General features: G+C 38.0%; 1 protein-coding gene across 4 annotated transcripts; it reads right to left on the reverse strand.

Annotated features, from left to right (window-relative positions):
* Window positions 1-1,147: 1,147 nt before the first annotated feature.
* On the reverse strand, window positions 1,148-19,372 carry LOC306986839 (nuclear GTPase SLIP-GC-like). 4 transcript variants are annotated; one of them, XM_079590544.1, is made up of 21 exons: window positions 19,228-19,372; window positions 18,940-19,062; window positions 18,191-18,285; window positions 17,816-17,848; window positions 17,669-17,731; window positions 17,220-17,530; window positions 16,885-17,100; window positions 16,040-16,234; window positions 15,054-15,232; window positions 14,488-14,503; window positions 13,505-13,519; window positions 13,055-13,138; window positions 12,860-12,956; window positions 12,612-12,748; window positions 12,336-12,509; window positions 12,096-12,253; window positions 11,098-11,221; window positions 10,792-10,900; window positions 2,018-2,151; window positions 1,842-1,926; window positions 1,148-1,721 (listed from the first exon to the last, which is right to left on the reverse strand). In XM_079590544.1, exons 4-21 carry the CDS (start codon window positions 17,826-17,828, stop codon window positions 1,666-1,668), a joined length of 2,166 nt encoding a protein of 721 aa, XP_079446670.1. In that variant the 5' UTR covers window positions 17,829-17,848; window positions 18,191-18,285; window positions 18,940-19,062; window positions 19,228-19,372; the 3' UTR covers window positions 1,148-1,665. The 4 variants fall into 4 exon arrangements, with proteins under 4 accessions (XP_079446670.1, XP_079446669.1, XP_079446671.1 ...); XM_079590543.1 differs by lacking the exon at window positions 18,940-19,062 and having other exon boundaries at window positions 19,228-19,353; XM_079590545.1 differs by lacking the exon at window positions 18,940-19,062 and having other exon boundaries at window positions 18,191-18,313; window positions 19,228-19,335.
* Window positions 19,373-19,390: the final 18 nt, after the last annotated feature.

Below are 19,390 nucleotides of genomic sequence, written 5' to 3' on the forward strand. Positions count from 1 at the left end.
CTTAGAGGAAAACTCTCACATTCTGCACAATCAGGTCTCTCAAGAACTGATCATGCGTGCTCTTCACCCAAACAGTAAACGCACAAGTTGTGTGTGTCATCTGGTGTCAGATACCTGAGACATGGATCCACACACTTCTTGAAACGCTTATCACTTGCCATAATTGTTCTTACCTTTTCCAGGTGATTGCAAATCAATAAAAACAGCCCTTGAAGACGAAAAGAGAATGACATGTTCTCTAGACGCCCCTTTTATACTTCCGGGTCACATTAATAGTGACGTCATAGGCTGTCACCGGTCAAACTCGATTGCCGTGAATGGATAGCTTTTCATGCACGGGTTCACGTGGAGGGCGTTCCCCATAACGTCATCGACACAGTGCGAGTTTCCTTTCAAAAGGGAACTAAACTAATTAACAGATTAGAAGACTAACTAAGAAACTTAATCATGCACAGAACTCAAAACGTGACAGTTCTACACTGCAAAAAATGCTTCTCTTACTTAGTATTTTTGTCTTGTTTCCAGTCCAAATATATATAAAAATCTTAAATCAAAATGCATTTACTAAAGTAGTAAAATGCCATAAGATATTAAGATTATTTTTCTGCATGGACAGATAATTTAGCTTGCTTTAAGCAAAAACTCACTTAATTTTGATTAATTCCCCCAGAAAACAAGACATAATATCTTATCTAATTTTACTTATCTAGTAAATGCATCTTGATTTAAGAATTTTTTTGACAGGACAGGAAACCAGACAAAAATACTTAGTAAGAAAAGCATTTTTTTGCAGTGTACCCTATTGAACTTTTTCCTAAGTATGTAGCCTTATTTGCTCATTGTGGATGTGATTTAACACTATAGTTTAACCATTCACCAAATAATGAATGTTTGAAGAGATAAATCATGACAGTTGTGACTGTGAGGACCAGATGATTTTCAACATCATTAATGCAAAGGTGGTGTGCTTTGGCTTGAATGTTATGGGTGGATGTTATAAGTATCGAAGCCAATATCGCTGTAATAACACTAATGATTTAAATACAAAATTATATTCATGAAAACATTTTTTTGTGCTTTCTAAGCAAAACATTTATGATTAAAGACATTTCACATTTATATTTGTAAGCAGTCATTATGAATAAATAATCTGCAAAGTAGATATCTGTTTTTATTATTTATTGTCAAAATATACATTTCAATTAAAATGAAAAGATTTTAATGATTTAATACAAGAAGAGTGTTCCAAAGCACTTAAATGAACATTCTTAACCTAAAAAGCACCCGTAGATGAAATGCATTTACTTTCATGTTAAATAAGATAAAGACATTTTAATTGCATAAAAATAGGACAGCTGCACTAAGCTTTTAAATGGCATTTCCATTTATTGTTATAAGCTGCCACGATAAAAAAAGTGGTAATTAAAAAGGGCAATAAATCAATAGTTTGTGTATCATGCAGTTTTCACCAAAAATAAAACACAAGGTTCAGAGAAATTTGATGAAAGTGAACCATTTTAAAACCACTACAAATACCAACACATTAATGTGAGTAAAGCAATAAGATCTATATAATGTAAAACTAATGAAAGCATTTACTGAAATGTGTTACATATGTTCATCTGTTAATTCTGCTCCTCTTGGGCCCTTTGTTGCTTGATGACCTCAGTTTGACAGTTGCTCTGCAAGTCTCTCCAGCTGTTCGATCTCTCTTGAGACATCTAAAGACACATATCAGAGAGTGATCGAGATGAAATAGTCAACACTTTACATCGCAAAATATTATTTGTTTACTGTATTCTCTTGTTTCTGTGGTAAAATAGGATGACATTCTTTCTTACCCATCAATTTGATGTTCCTGGTTTTTGACAGTGAGAGTCCCATTGATCTCTTTAGTCCTGATTCAAGAGTATCCTTTATGTGCAGCTTTACACAGAAACAAGAGAAGATTTTGCTTGACTTTAGTCATTGTACAACTATAGATTTATGATTTTCTTAATAAATATGATATCAGTACCTTTAAATTGCTGAAATTTTTAAGCATTTCACTTTTTGCCTTTTTGAACATGTCATGTTTTATCTTATCGACTGTGGTTATTAGCAGTTCTTGCCTTTTCTTCATGGATCCAATTCCAGTCACTGCTGCAGCTTCTAAAATAAGAAATACGGTTTTCTTTCTTATGAAGACACATTAGAACAAGACAATGTGTTTACAATAAAAATCTCCATTCTTGAATTTATTGATCAAGTACACGTTTTTATGCCTTGCCAACTTAAATATTTGGTTCCCCAAGAAGTGGATCTTTGACACTGGGTCATGGTCTTGACATTATGGGAACACTCCTGCATGAGCCGGTGTCTAAACACGTCAATCTGATTGGCCGAACATATGAACATGGCGATACATCAAGACCATAAATCAGAACATCGTCACCTTCTTTGTCTTCAGAAGCCACATGTTTGTTCAGCATGTCTCTGTTCCTGTTTGTGTGTTGAAGTCTTTAGTCAGGATTTAGAAAAAACAAATCAGGACTAAAGTACAGTGCGTCAGTCGGCAGCGTTCAAGGAGCTGATCCCTCGTCCAGGTGTCCACGGCGTCAACTAGCCAGGTCCGACAGGTGGTGGTAAGTGTGATGTTTTTCCTCTATGTAAACTGTGCAAAAGGAGAAGTTCTTTGCCCTTCTCATACCAGACTCTGTCTGTATGTGAATTGCCTTTCTTGCAAGAAATAAAGCTGATACTTTATAACTTTCGAGATCTCCAACTGTGTTTCATTTGTTAAAGTGTCTAGAAAGAATTTCCACGACAAACTGGCGACGAGGATGGGATCGCAAAACCGATGACCTCCGTGGACGAAGTAATTGACTGATCATCCCAAAGACAAGAAGTCTATGGCTCCGATACCCCAACCTTAAGGGATGGGAGAATTGTGGACGCCACGGCAGGCCTAGGTGGACGCGATCCCAAGCAAAAGAGCCACACATGCAAAGAAAAAGCACGGTGAGAAACATTTTTGCACTAATAAAGGTATATACCAAAAGGGTCAGTGAGACTTGTTCTCAAAGGAAAAGACCAGTAGTGACGAATACGTGGCAGTGTGTGGTGACCACACGGGGAAAAGTATTCAGAAAGTTATCTGAAAAAGGTAATTGGTGCAAAAATGGATAATATTAATGACAAAGAGTTGGATAATTCATGAAGGCAGATGGTAAGCCTATCTTGAATCATTTGTTTGTGCATGATCTTTTAGAAGCGCTTTTGCTGCCTAGTGCTATTGCAGTGAGTAAAATGTCAAGCACACACTTCTGCACAGGATGAAGTGGCCACAGGCAACCGAAGAGCTGATCTGGCTGCCAAAGCAGACGCTGTGAAACCACTTCCTCTTTCAGCTGTGAAACCAGAAACATTGGGGGAAATGTGTTTAATGCAAACTTTTTCTTCTCCTGCAGATATCAAGAAGTGGAAATCGGCTAACTGTGTTGTATCTAACAAAATATCAAGTCATTTTTTTCAGCATACGCAGTGTTGACACATGGGTTGGAGTATGTATCAAAAGGGAATGCTGTCTATAATAGAACATAATTGGTTCACAAAAGGTTTTTCCACAGTAGCACAGGACCATGACAGCAGATGTGTGACATGCCTAACCTACAATATAGGAAGGGGCCAGGCAATGAAACAGGCAGGGCATCCCACTCCAAAAGGGCCATTTACACATGTAAAGATAGACTACATTGACCTAACACCAGCAGAAGGTAAAAGACACTGCCTGGTGTTAGTGGACATGTTTTCCAAATGGGTTGAAGTGCTTCCTACGTCAAAAGCTGACAGTGAAGGGGTTACTAAGATGTTACACCAAATGATAATACCCAGATGGGGTATTCCAAACAAAATGTCAAGTGACAATGGCACTCATTTTGTTAACAAAGCAAACAAAACACAAAGCTCTCACCATTTGAAGTACTTTTTGCAAGGCCTCCAAGGCTGGGGTGGGAACCAAGCAAAAGATCAATGCCTGACGCCTCCTTGTGTGATGATGACATGTTTGTGTGTCCCTAAGGACTGTTGACGTCTTTAGGGACTGTTGACGTCTTTTGGTCGATTGCTCCTGTCTGCCTCGCTGTGACTGCTGCTGCTGTGAGTTTGTTTGCTGCGTCTAAGCCTCGTATTAGCTTCGTATTTCTTTCTGTTTTGAACCATCATTTATTATAAATTCTAGTTGTTTATACTACTAAATACATCTTACTCAACATCTCAGATTAACCTGACATTGCTAGCTTCCGTTATTGTCAGCACAACACGCTAACTCGCTAGCCTTTTAACGCACCACCCGTGCGCTCAGTTATTTATTTTTCTCTCGCGCGCCCGCGCCTTTGAGTTCATAAAAGCCCAGGTGAGTAAGAATCAGTCAACAAACACGGTGAGTAATGTCTTCTCCTGTTATTGTCACCTGCACTTCATGTCACATGTTTACCATAGCCTTCTCTGTCGGCAATATAGGATTTATATGTGATAAATGCAAGGAGACAGTCAGGCTGACGGAGAAGATTTCAGAACTAGAGACACGCATCCAAACTTTAATCGAGAATAGTAAGAAGAGTGCTAGAGCTTTAGATACTATTTTGGATGCGCCTAGCCTAGTGAACTCTTTACATGAGTCGGTTCCGGCTGAAGTAGAGCCCGTGCAGCAGGGCAGATGGGTGACAGTGAGGGATCGCTCTAGTCGCGGATCAAAAAACCACTTTTCCGTTCCGATAACAAATCGATTTGCCCCGCTCAGTGAAACACCCACTGAGAAATATTCTGATTGTGCCCTAGTTATTGGCGATTCTATTACACGGAACGTGAAAATAGAGACACCAGCCACCATAGTCACATGTTTGCCGGGAGCCAGAGCGCCTGACATCAAAGCAAATTTGAAAGTGCTGGCTAATGCTAAACGTAAATTCTCTAAGATTATTATTCACGTCGGCACTAATGATGTTCGACTTCGCCAGTCGGAGATCACCAAAATTAATATTAAAGAGGTGTGTGAACTTGCAAGTACGATGTCAAGCACTGTAATTTGCTCTGGCCCCCTTCCTGTTCGCCGGAGTGATGAGATAGTTAGTAGATTGTGTTCACTCAATGGCTGGCTGTCTGGGTGGTGTCCACGAAATAATATAGAATTCATAGACAATTGGAAAAGTTTTTGGGGCAAACCTGACCTGTTGAAAAGAGATGGTATTCATCCCTCCTGGGATGGTGCTGCTCTTCTCTCTAGTAATTTGGCTCATAGTCTTAGAGATAAAACATGACAATCTGGGCCTCAGGTCAGGAAGCAGACAGACTGGCTTAACCGACTGTCTGCTAGCGGCCTCACGTCACCAAGGTCAGATAAATCCCATCACATAGAGCCTCTTTCACCTAGATATCATCATATAGAGACTGTGTCTGTTCCCCGAACTTGGAGATCCAAAATACGTTCAAACCCATCTAAGGTTAAAAATTTAATTGATCTTCAACAAATAAAAAACAGATATAATACAAATGAGCAAATGATAAAGCTTGGGTTGCTGAATATTCGATCTCTTACTTCAAAAGCGCTAATAGTTAATGATATGATTACAGATTATAACCTAGATGTGCTGTGTTTAACAGAAACCTGGCTAAAACCAAACAATTACATTGCTTTAAATGAGTCAACCCCACAAGATTACGGTTATAAACATGAACCTCGCCTGAAACGCAAAGGAGGAGGTGTTGCTGTAATTTATAGTAATATTTTCAAAACCACTAAGAAATCTAGTTGTAAATATAATTATTTTGAAGTGTTGGTGCTTAATTAAAAATATATAGTGTAAACGATAAATCACGTTTGAAAACTCTGCTGGCTACTGTATACAGGCCACCAGGGCACCATACAGACTTTATCAAAGAATTTGCGGACTTTCTATCAGAATTAGTATTGGCTGCAGATAAAGTACTAATTGTTGGTGACTTTAATATACACATAGATAATGAAAAAGATGCATTGGGATTGGCATTTAAAGACATTATAAACTCAATTGGAGTTAGACAACACGTGTCAGGACCGACTCATTGTCGTAATCATACTCTAGATCTAATACTATCACATGGAATAGATGTTGATGCCGTTGAAATACTGCAGCAGAGCGATGACATCTCAGATCACTATCTAGTCTCGTGTAAATTACATTTAGCCAAGGCTGCAAAGCCGTCTCCGTGTTATAAATATGTTAGACCGATCACTTCTGCCACTAAAGATTGCTTTATCAATAATCTTCCTAATCAGTTTCATCATCTCAGCATCCCGGATAGCTTAGAAGAACTTGATATTGCAACAGAAACTTTTAACTCTCTCTTTTCCAGCACTTTAGACACAGTTGCTCCGCTGCGCTTAAAGAAGATTAAAGAACATAGTCCAACGCCGTGGCACAACGAGCACACTCAGGCCCTTAAGAGAGCAGCCAGAAAAATGGAGCGCAACTGGAAGAAAACAAAACTAGAGGTGTTTCGGATTTCATGGAAGGAGAGCTCGATTGCTTACAGAGAGGCTTTAAAAGCTGCTAGATCTGCTTATTTTTCAACCCTATTAGAAGATAATAAACATAATCTTAGGTTTTTATTTGAAACAGTGGCTAAACTAACGAAAAAGAAAGCTTCAAGCCCAGAAGTTTCCAAGCAACACAGCAGTAATGACTTTATGAACTTCTTCACTTATAAGATCGATAATATCAGGGACAAAATTATAACTATGCAACTGTCTAATACAGTATCGCATCAGGAAGCGCATTGTAGTCTCCCTGAGGGAAAATTTGATTCATTCATTGCTATAGGAGAGGAAGAATTTTGCAAACTCGTCAAATCATCTAAATCGACAACGTGTATGTTAGACCCTATACCGACTAAGCTGCTGAAAGAGATGCTTCCAGATGTCATAGATCCTCTTCTTAATATCATTAATTCATCTTTGTCTCTAGGATACGTACCAAAAACCTTTAAGCTTGCTATGATTAAACCGCTTGTTAAAAAACAGCAACTTGATCCTACAAAGCTAGTCAATTACAGGCCGATCTCTAATCTGCCATTTCTGTCAAAGATATTAGAAAAAGCAGTATCCTCACAACTGTGTTCTTTTCTTGAAAGAAATGATATCTGCGAGGATTTTCAGTCCGGATTTAGACCGTACCATAGTACCGAGACCGCTCTCGTTAGAGTCACAAATGATTTGCTCTTATCATCCGATCGTGGTTGTATCTCTCTATTAGTTTTACTGGATCTTAGTGCTGCATTTGACACCATTGACCACAACATCCTTTTAAATAGACTCGAACATTATGTTGGCATTAGTGGAATTGCACTAGCATGGTTTAAATCATACTTATCTGACCGTTATCAGTTTGTAGCAGTAAATGAAGAGATGTCTTATCAATCACAAGTTCAGTATGGCGTACCACAAGGCTCAGTACTAGGACCGCTGCTGTTCACTCTGTATATGCTACCATTAGGAGATATCATTAGGAAACATGGAATTAGCTTTCACTGTTATGCTGACGATACTCAGCTGTATATTTCTTCAAAACCTAACGAAACCTACCAATTTACAAAATTAACGGAATGCATAGCTGATATAAAAAATTGGATGACTAGTAATTTCCTACTACTAAATTCAGAAAAAACAGAGATTCTAATTATTGGACAAAAAACTTCCACACGTAATAACCTAGAGTACTGTCTAACACTTGATGGCTGCTCTGTTAAGTCTTCGTCGTCGGTTAGGAACCTGGGTGTGCTCTTTGATACCAATCTTTCATTTGAAAGTCATGTGTCTAGTATCTGTAAAACCGCTTTCTTCCATCTTAAAAATATATCTAAATTACGTCATATGCTCTCAATGAATAATGCAGAACAATTAGTTCATGCGTTTATGACCTCAAGGCTAGATTATTGTAATGCTCTACTGGGTGGTTGCCCTGCACGCTTAATAAACAAACTACAGCTAGTTCAAAACGCAGCAGCTCGAGTTCTTACTAGAACCAGGAAGTATGACCATATTAGCCCTGTTCTGTCAACACTGCATTGGCTGCCTATTAAACATCGGATAAATTTTAAAATATTGCTGATCACTTACAAAGCACTAAATGGTTTAGCTCCGCAGTACTTGAGCGAGCTCTTAACGCATTATAGTCCTTCACGTCTACTGCGATCTCAAAATTCCGGTCAGTTAATAATACCTAGAATATCAAAATCGACTGCTGGCGGTAGATCCTTTTCCTACTTAGCACCAAAACTTTGGAACAGTCTTCCTACCATTGTCCGGGAAGCAGACACACTCTGTCAGTTCAAATCTAGACTAAAAACACATCTCTTCAGCCTAGCATACACATAACACATTATAGACTTATATAATTAGGCTGCATAGTTTAGAACAGCCGGGACCGGGAACACTTCCCGTAATCCTGATGTACTTGGTACATCATAAGAAGGACGGCGTCTACGCTAATATTAGTCTCTCTGTCTATCCCGAGGTTTACTGCTGTCCACCGGAACCAGGCCGTATCCAGATCTGATGAAGGACCAGCGCCAGGACACGACGACGACGACGCTGACCTGAAGTGTCAACCAGTCTCTCCTCCTCTCCACTCCGACTTCAAACAACCGGAACTGGACAAATACTCTGATTCATTCTGAACTTCATACACTGTTCACTCATTGGCCATAGGAGAACTGGCCCCCGACTGAGCCTGGGTTCTCCCAAGGTTTTTTTCTCCCTTCTGTCACCTGATGGAGTTTTGGTTCCTTGCCGCTGTTGCCTTACCTTCTGGCTTGCTTAGTTGGGGACATTTAATATTCAACAATATTATAGATCTGCCTTAAAGGTGGATGATGATGAAATTATTTTTTGTATTATTTTCATGTTATCACTGTGAAGCTGCTTTGATACAATCTGTATTGTAAAAAGCGCTATATAAATAAAGATGACTTGACTTGACTTGACTTGATGATGACATGCTTAGATATTGTCCGGAAGTGTCAAGGTTGTTGTCCAATATCTTAATACAGGTAAAACAGGCGGCTCCAGAACCAGCACAGGGGCCACTATACAACCTGAAACCAGGGGACCTAGTGGTGATAAAGGACCTGAGAAGGAAACACTGGAAACAACGTCGCTGGCAGGGACCATTCCAGGTGTTGCCTGGACCACGCACACGGCGATAAAGGTTGCAGAAAGAGCCACGTGGGTCCATGGGATGCACTGTTGAAAGGTGCCGGAACCATCAACAAACCAGACGGGCCATCCCCCTCCCACCTGCAGGAATAAGAAGTCAAGCAGTGGGCCAGCTAAGTAGCTGATTGGGCAACTGCAGCAAGCCCATGGTGGAGTGAAGCCAAAGGACTGGAAGGTCTTATTGTCGAGTGGAGGTAGACTTGAACGAAACCGGACGTTGGATACAAGGACAAAGTATTGATTGCTCTTTGATAAAAAGTTCATTTAATGACAGCACAGCTGCCACCGTGTGGGTATGTGGCCAAACGGCGTATTATTCCTTGCCACCCAATTGGATAGGGTGTTGTTTTCCAGCCTTTTTAGACGTAGGTACTAGCGTATATATGGTGAATGGTGAACAGAAACCCAATAATAATCACCGGGTAAAAAGAGCATTGTCAAAGAATATGTCAATGATGTACCAAGGAACAAAACTATGGGACCCATTGACTAGGTTAGCCATGACAGGATGGTCCTTCCTGGTAGGGGGAGGAACAGCAGCAAGTCTGCTAAAAATAAATGGATTAGCATGGCAGGTTTTGAAACTAGCCAACAACACTGAAGATGCGTTACAGCTTATAAATCAAGAATTACGGGGAATCAGAGAGGCGGTAATACAGGACAGGTTAGTCTTAGACATGTTGACAGCGGAAAAAGGAGGACAATATATGTAAATTGAGTATTTTTTAGGGTGGGGTGTGTTTGCATTATCTCATTTTGCAATATGTATACTTTTAAGAATTTGCAATATGTGAGCTCTAACTACGTACCTATTTAATGTATATGAGAGGATGTTGGGGAGAGGATGTGTTGAGAGAGGTCTATTCTTTGTAATTTTGTATTTTGTGTTGTCTCTGTAAAGCTGCAGAACGGCTTTACAGTCCAAAACAAATTTCCCTTCGGGGACAATAAAGTATATCTAAATCTTACTCTTCGTCGGTTCGGTTAGTCCCTACAAGTCAGCTGTTTCAGGGCCCCGAGCAGGCAGATTCTATCGAAAGAATTATTCCTCTGACAGACTTTGTGGCAGCGTGGCAACTACTGCAGTGTCTCTCTCAGTGGGATATGAATGCCGTCAAGAAAGGTTACAGGATTCATTTCTTTCACATTTCTTTTTGTATCGCTCCACTTGTCTGTATTTGCGTGTTCCAGACAGACTGTCGACTTTTTCAGTGACAATTTCTGCAGGTTACATCCATATGCAAGTAGCCTGGTGATAAGTCAGTTATTCAACCAAACACTACTGAAAGTTTTAATGGAAAAAATAACTATTTAATGGGGGAAAAAATGTTCTTTAACATTAAAATACAGTGATAATAATAAAATGTGTCTTTTTTTGTGGTGGGAAAAGAGGAAATGTCAATGTGTTGCAACTAGTTACATCGTTTGTTACTGTTTCTCTTTTTTATCATGGCTTATTTCTAGTAGTGATTGTTTCCAAATGCTCCCTTTTACAGTATATAAACAATGACCTATTAATTAATGTTAATTAGTTAATGTAACTTTTAATGCTCGCTTACGTTCATAGCAAGAAGACATTTCCTTCTCAATGGTTGTTTGGATTGATGAGTAGATGTTCTTCTTTGTATCAACAACGTCTGTTTTGAGTGATGCCTTCAGATTAGTTTCCTTTTAAAATAGAGGAAAAACACAAAGTCAGAAAAGTGTCAAAACACTATAAAACTAAAACGTTTTTTTTTCCCCAATATCCCTGCTTACTTCAGTAATGAGGATTGAGGACATTGACTTTGACATAGAGGGAGTAAAGACTAACCCATGGTCGCATTAAGACCCCTGAGTGACCACAGGAGGACAAATTAACTCACCTCTATTTTGATGAAGTTCTGAATGTGATGTAATATGGGAGATCCGGGGGAAGCAGAGTCACTCTGGATGATACTGAACTTGTCAATCTGTTCTTGCACTGACTTCCCTGTTGTTCCAGTCACACTGAAGCCAAGATAAAACAAAATAGAGTTTAGTTTAAAAACTGTTTACAGAATATTGTTGTAATGATATAATCTAATACAAGAATAACCAGTAAACCAACTATATATTCGGTCCTGTATAACGCTGTGTGAAATCTGGAATTGACAGCATGTCAGCAGTGAATTATTTACTCAACCAGTTAATTCAAATCGTGAATTCATTCATTAAGAAACACTGCTGTGTTACACGGTTATGCTGTGACTCATTAGCAAAATAGAACAAAAAGAACAATATTCATAATTTTGTTTTTAAAACTCCCTCAATATTAACTTCTTGTTTATTCAACTGTTGTATAAATCAGTGTCACATTTGATCAAAATCACCAATAATTATGTGTTTTTACAGTAGCTTATAATATATGCAAAGTACAATTTTCTATAAAAAAAAGAATGTCTTTTCTCTGACATTTAAGGGTGACATAGGCCTACAAAAACTATTTTAGGTCTAAAACAGTTTGGATAGTTGTTAATATGAGAGTTATGTGATATTATGGGGGGATGGGGCGCTCGAAGGGGGTCTTGCCCAGGGTGTAATTCAATGTAGAACCGCCACTGAACAACACAGTAACGAAACGCGTTTGTCCGTGCAGGTAGAAACATGTCGGTGCGCAAAATGGCTATTTCAATGTAAGGGGACTTGCGGTGTATAGATAGAAATTATGTAAGGTCTTTATACACCACTGAAAACATAATTATGTATATGATATTGCATTTCTGTCAACAGAACAGATCCAAAGCATTCATGACTTACAACCATTTAAGTTCAAGATTTTCACATCTAGTCTCAAAATGGTTACCAGTTACCAGGTTAAATGGAAAAATAAAATAGAACTTACGGGAAAATCAGATTGAAATATTCATTAATATATTCTTGCAAGTGTTTGGCCAATTGCCTGTTCAGGTCTATGATTACATCCCAATTTTTTGACCAGTAGCATCCATCGTTCTTACACAAAGCTTGAAGGATTTTATGGAATCCTCTTTTATCTATATTCTGACAAAAACAAAAATGCCAATGCTGTTAAAAGGGCAAGAAAATTGTGATTCACTTTGCACAACATTACAATCACACTTACAGGGCATATAATTGCTTTTGTGGAAGCAACGCATAATTGCACTGATTCATCCACTCCCTTTGAGAGAAACTGCTCCAGATCAGTATAAATGGTGTCAAAATGACTGTCCATTTCATTCAGTGCCTTCTTTAGGTCTTTCTCCAATTCCATGTAGACTTTGACTTTTGTCTCATGCTGAAACACATTCACACAACAGCAGTGAATTACAGGATAATGTATATTGGCAGCATTCTGAAGACATATACTGAATTGTATATCAGCAATTCAGACTCGTACCGTTTTCTTGTCTCTATCCAGCTGGACACTTTGGATCAAGGACAAAACTCCCTTTGCTTCATTGACATAATCTCTGGTCAGATCTCTGTTTATGTTCTTGTTAAGAATCCTCAGATCATCCTGTAGCTTTGGGATTTCTACAAAAGGTATGACTTTGATCAGTCCTTTAACTACAATTTGGCGTTTAGTTCATGTATGGATTTTTTTAACATGAATAATGTGGTAGTTTGGTAAACAGGATAGTTTACCTGTTTCATTAGGTTCCAGAAGTAAATTATGTTCGAAGAAGGCATTGGAACTTACAGTGAAGACATTAAGAAAATTATCATCAGTGCTGAATCTTTTCTATAAAATAAAACAAACAAAAAAACAATAATAAATAAATAATATTATATCATATTTTACCAGAACTTATTAACAATTGTAAAAATTTAAGAAACTACCTTGATTTCAGAATTTTCAAACTTTTCTTTAACTCTTGTCTTGGCATTTTTATTTCTATGAAGTATGCACAATTTCTTCTGATCCTTATGAGAATGATAAAAACAACAATATATTAATGTAATGTATGATACAAGTGTGATATTTAATACAATGGTTGATTATACAAGCTGTATATCATTACTGAATGTACTCAAACTAGCTGTATATGTAAAACCAACTTTTTACATCAACTTGAGCTGGAACACTGTACTTATTACACTTATTACAACCTTAATTACACTCAACGTTGAGACTATAAAATGGCAATTAAAAAAATTAGCTTATTTTCAGAACTTTCTAAAGGTGTTGATTTTATTTAATCTAAATAAATAAAATCTTTCAATACAAACTTTCAAGGAAAACTTATATAAAGAAGAAATATATGCTATACAGTTTAAGATTTTCCAAACCTTGTCTCCTGAGATACACTCAAAAAAACGAACTAGGAAGGTTGTGCACTTTACATAATATATTTATATTTAGTTTACTTATAATAATTGTGTTTGTTGACTTGAAATGTTTTTTTCTATTAAGGTCCACGTAATTATGTCTCATCTTAACAGTACAAAATCCTAACGTGTTGTCTAAACACAAATCATTTATGTTAAGTAAAAAATTCTTACATCCAGAGGGGGCGGTATAGTGCGACGCCAACTGCCATTTTGCCCTAACTTAATTTGATTGTGTTCAATCTGCTTAAATATAAAATTTAAGTTTACTTAATCCATTTGTGTTGGATTACATGAATGATTTGTGTTGCATTAACTGAGACTGGGCGGTGCTTGTTAGTTCCCAGCATGCTTTGCATATGGTTAAATTAAGAGAGAATAAATGTTAAAATGAAGTGTTATTTTATGTTTTTTGGAGAAAATTAGAAAAGGGGAAGACTTGATAGTGTGTAATTGTGTTTAATGTTCAATTACATTGGAATAATTAGAACCATTTAAATTACAGTGGGTTACCATTGTGGAGAAGAGTGGAGCATTTTGTTTGGCTGTGGACTGATTCAGATACGTTTAACTGTTTCGGTTGAAGAAGCATGTAAATCTTAGCATTTGCAAATATGTACTACTGCTAGCAAATAGCTAGCTATAGTCTATCGATTTGATTATGTGTCACTAAAATAAATGAAATATTAATGGATGTTTGAAAATAAAAAACACTTCAATCATGTCAGAAAACCTTAAAATTAGTTGGGCTGACACTATTAAATGAAGCTGTGCCAAACTATAGTAAATAAGTTGAATCAACCTTAATAAATTAAGTTGACCCAACGTAAGTACATTAAATTGGAATAACATAATTGCATAATGCTGAAATAAAGCAAGTTAATCATGTGGAAATCCTTTCCATGATTTTTTTATGTTCATTCAAAGAGTAATTTTTTTGAGTGAGGAAGCCGTGTAGATCTAAAAAAAGAAATATTAAAAAGACAAGTGTTTTTTTGAAAATCTGATTCTTTTTTTTTTTTTTGTATAAAATAGCTGTGACAAACAGAAGCTGCATAAAGGGGTGCTGGTTGTAACATTTTGCAAGCTCTTGACAGACTGAATTAAGTCCACCATCCAGCCACTCAACCATTCTCCAAAACAGGGGCCACTGTCCTGCAGAGTTTAGCTTCAACCTGTCTCAACACACTGGCCTGGAAGTTTCTAGTATAACTAGTAACACCTTGATTAGCTGGTTCAGGTGTGTTTTATTGGGGTTGGAGACAAACTCTGCAGGACAGTGGCCCTCCTGGGGCAGAATTCGACACCCCTGCTCCAAAACATGTCAAGAAAACTGAACAAGCTAAATGATTGACACAATTCATGACTGGCTCAAAAAATGGCCCACACTACGGTTCTCTCTACGCTGTTGAGACACAGAGACAAGTTGATTTATCTTTGATACCTACTTCAGTGACATCTGCCAGTAAAAATTCCTGCACCTTACTGGCAAAGAGATTCTAATCCTAACCTTATATAGGCTGGTGGATTGATATCATCCGTCTTTGTACAGATGAAGTTGATGCTTTTGCATTCTCCTCCTGGTCCCAGTTCTTCAATGCAGTGCTTTAAAATCCCCCAGGGGTCTTTGTCGGTGCTTGCTCGATCAATAGCACTTACAATCCACACAAAAGAGCACTCTCTCAGTTTCTACAAAATTGGAAATAGTGAGTTAGATGACATGCTTTTAGAAGTGTTTTGGAAACATTATTGTGGCGAGCAGGACGAGGCCGAGGGCCGTGAGAGAATGGCGCGAGGCTGGTGGCGAGCGACGATCGTGAAGATCGAGAGAGGAACAGGCCTGGACTTGTGTTGTTTTTTTATTATGTGTGGTGGCAGTCGACCGAGAGGGAGTGCCGTCTTTACTTTCGTTTTTGTATTTGTTTATTAAAATTGTTGATTGTTCACCGGTTCCCGCCTCCTTCTTCCTGTTGTCGACAGATTCAAGTGGGTGTGTCAAACTGAATGTGCGTCTGTGTGCTGTATCCAGTGTAGACCGCATTAGTGATTATGATGGGTTACATTTGCTTTTGATGTGACGCTCACATCCGGTGTAGGCATGTGTCAGCTGTTAAATGACCGAACGGCAGTGGGCGGGGCCTATATGGTGCGATACTATTGGTCGATGTCTTGCTCTAGAGGAAGTCATATGCAAATGTATTGCCCATGTGACATCACAGAGCCTGGAATATCAAAATGAGCCATTTTTTTAACTTGATTTAATACTGCTTTGTTTATAATGAGGTGGATGTTTTAAGCTACGAAACTTGCAGGATGTCTTAATGGTACAAAGACCTCTTATATGAAAAAAAAAATGAAAAAATGAAAAAAAAGAGCATTTTGATTTGATTTGAAATTTGATTTCTCACGTCGTGACCCCTTTAAAAGTAACTTTCCGCAATACTGTGTGTATATTAGCAAAACTTTTATTGGAAAAGAGTGCAGGAATATACGTACAGATTTCCACTTGTCATCTCTTAACTTGTTGCAGTCTCCAGTTCCAGGAATATCAACAAGCACAGTGTGTTCCAGGAGTTCATGACAATCTGGAACCTTAAAGGTCACACTCTTCACAAGCGGCCAGTACCAGCCACCAGGACTGGACTCACTGTGCACAATGTAAGATGCAACATCATTGGCAAATATGGAGACCTGTTGAGAAAATAAGTAATGTTGTATATTAGTTTACAAATTCATTGTCAGTAATTACTCACCCTTATGTTGTTCCAACCCCGTAAGACTTTTGTTTATCTTCGGAATACAGATTAAGATCTTTTTGATGAAATATATTTGATGGAAAAAAAAACGACTTTATTCAACTATTCATTTTCTTCTGTGTGGGCCTCTCACGTAGTGTAACAGCGCAGCGCTTCTGGGCTCACCATTGGCCGATACTGGTCATGTGTGTGATGCGTGTGACGTACAACCCAGAGGCGCTGCGCTGTTACACTACGTGAACTCACTCAGAGGCCCACACAGAAGAAAATCAATAGTTGAATAAAGTCGTTTTTTTGTTGTTGTTTTTTGCACAAAAAGTATTCACGTCGCTTGATAAACTTAAGGTTGAGCCACTTGGACTATTTTAACGATGTCTTTACTAACTTTTCTGGGATAGGAGATATCGATTACCTAGCAGCCTATGAAGGAGTGAGCCAGCTCTCAGATTTCATCAAAAATATCTTAATTTTGATTTCAGAACAAAAGTCTTACGGGGCTGGAACAACATCAGGGTGAGTAATTACTGACAGGATTTTCATTTTTGGGTGAACTAACCCTTTAACATATTTAGTTTACTAACTTACATCATTGTTTGAGATTGTTTTCTTATTGATAGACAAAAAGGTTTTAATCTCAGCAAATTTGTCATCGGTCTGGAGCTCTTCTAATGTTTTCTTGTCTGCATCGGCTCCATACAGCGCAGTGATCTTTTCTACAGAAATTTCAAACAAGTCATCATTCCTGTCCTCACTGTCATCTGACAAAACTCTGAAAATATCTTTGAGGTCTTTCTCCCACTCCTGCAGAGGTACAAAATAGAATATAAGGCTTTTTTTCCCTTCCCGTCTGATGTATTTACATATTTATAAAAAAAAACTATCATCGTAAAGCATAGTAAATTGAAAACAAATAAGGAAACCTCTTTAGAGAAGAGTTCAATCTCTGCTATGTAGTTGGAGTCAGTCAGGTTGGCTTCCACCTGAGTAACAACGGCTGTACAGGCACCAAAACAACCAGATGGCAGTAGATCCTTTTTCCCCAGGACTGCACTTAACAGGGAGCTCTTCCCTACTCCTGATTTTCCAAAAATCCCAATGGTTGCCTTTTTACTGCTGACTTTATTCATTTTATTTATCTTTGACATGATGTCTCTGTGCATTATGATTGTGTGGTCTAAGTTATCAGTGACTCTTTTCGTGATTTGCTTTGCCTTCAACATGATCTCCATATCTGCACAATGAAGAAGAGAATCACAATACAAATTATTTAAAGCAATAAAGAAAAATTGTGCAGACCTTCTAGGCAAACAAGTGATTTGTTACTCTGGTAGTTCCAGATTAAGTGTAAACAGATTCAGATTTGACTTGCCTGTTGTCAACGGTGACTCTCTGCTCGAGTCAGACGATTCTTGATCCAGCTTTCTTTTAGTACCTACGAGATAATACATTTCACTCATTACATTGTCTCAATCACTGACTGTAAAGCAAAGACATGATTTTTTTTTTTTTTTAATACCTTGGCTTGCCATTGTGAGGCCGATGGAAAGACCTGGAGGGGAAAAAACACTGGGATCAAGCACATGGTCTAGCATAGATGTATTAACCAACTTTATGTGCCCCACTGTTATGCTACTTTTTATAGCAGAAATGGAAGATTATTTAGTCCACATTTATAGATTTTATCCAATTGTACTGCAAGGATTCTTTATTCAACTTGCAGCTAAAAGGGAGACATGATGACTGTATAACGTTTTGCTTCAACATTGTTTCATTATCAATGTCATTTTTGCTTATATTTATTTATTTTATTACAACAAAAAAATACATTAACTAACAGTAAGGTTTTCAAATTTTAGCTAAATTTAAGAAAATAATTTGAGGAAAGTGTTACCTTGTATTTCTCAGGTTACTGTCTGTGGAATGTCTGAGCTCTGAACTCTGAACGTTAGGCCTGTTCAGACTCAGCTCTTGGGTGTGAACTTCTTGCTAAGACATTATGAAATCAAATGAAACACTGTGGTTTAAGCAAGGAAAAGATAAAAAAAATCATCTGAGTCTGAAGTTTTATTTGACCTCATATTGTATAAATTTATCATCATTATTATTATCTTTATTTATACTGAGCTTTAGTCCACCAAAATACAGATTTCAGGAATAATGAAAGTAAAAAAAGCACAAGAAGTGAAAGCAAATGGGCACAACGTTCTATTTGTCCTGCAGGCCAAATGGAGATGAAAATCTAAATCTAAAGACTAGGCTTCAGACAAAGGTAAAGGATTCAGGACAGGTCTAGGCAAATGAGAATGTAGTGTGACACAATATGACCTCTTGTTTTGTCTGTGCATCTCCAGATTCTATGTTTATTTAAGTGTGTAGAAATAATACATTTAAGCTTGATTGCATGTTTTCTGAACATGTCGTTTTTTGAGTTGCTTTATCAAACTTCAAGAGTCATGTGTGCTGCATCACGACCTCTGGGTGTTTTCGACCTCAAACATGTAACTCTATTGGTCACTCAACTCACTTGCAGTTTTTCCCCTCAAATAGACATATAATATCCCCTCTATATTATCTCAGGGCTAACTTCCGGTCACTATCGTACCTCCCTAGTCCTATGGTCCAGATAATAACCATGCCTACCCGGCTGGGGCGAGTTATTCGCACATTCAGTGCACTCCAGGTCTCCAGCCGTGCCTGCTACGCACCATCACAGCCCACTCTATGGTGACTGGTTGCATCCTGGTACACCCTAATGGATTTTTACTTGACAGCAATGAACAGAACGGGATAATGTCATGCAGGTCTTTATATTTTCTTTTTAATGTTATTATTTCTTGCAGAGAAAAAAAAGCTAAATACACTACTCTCTACAAGCATATAATCTGGGAATTCTGTTGATCAGAATGTACAATCAGAGGTAAAGCTTACCCTGTCCTTCGTGTTTGTAGATGTGTCTAAGAAACGTCAACTGTATCTTGCATCTGAAGCAGTGCTTTCCTCTTGCTGCTTGTTGAGATGTGCTCTTCTCTCAGATTACAGGAAGTGACCTTCTCTCAGATTACAGGAAGTGCCCAAAAGAGCTACATAATGC

This window comes from Phoxinus phoxinus, assembly GCF_949152265.1.
Source record: "Phoxinus phoxinus genome assembly, chromosome: 19".
Classification (NCBI taxonomy): domain Eukaryota; kingdom Metazoa; phylum Chordata; class Actinopteri; order Cypriniformes; family Leuciscidae; genus Phoxinus; species Phoxinus phoxinus.

What these genes read in the sequence shown, in the direction of transcription:
- LOC306986839 (XM_079590544.1), bottom strand. An exon ending in GAGATGACAAGTGGAAATCT is followed by an intron (nt 15,233 to 16,039) that starts GTACGTATATTC and finishes CCAATTTTGTAG; the next exon opens with AAACTGAGAGAGTGCTCTTT. An exon ending in AAAATTTCAGCAATTTAAAG is followed by an intron (nt 1,927 to 2,017) that starts GTACTGATATCA and finishes TTCTGTGTAAAG; the next exon opens with CTGCACATAAAGGATACTCT.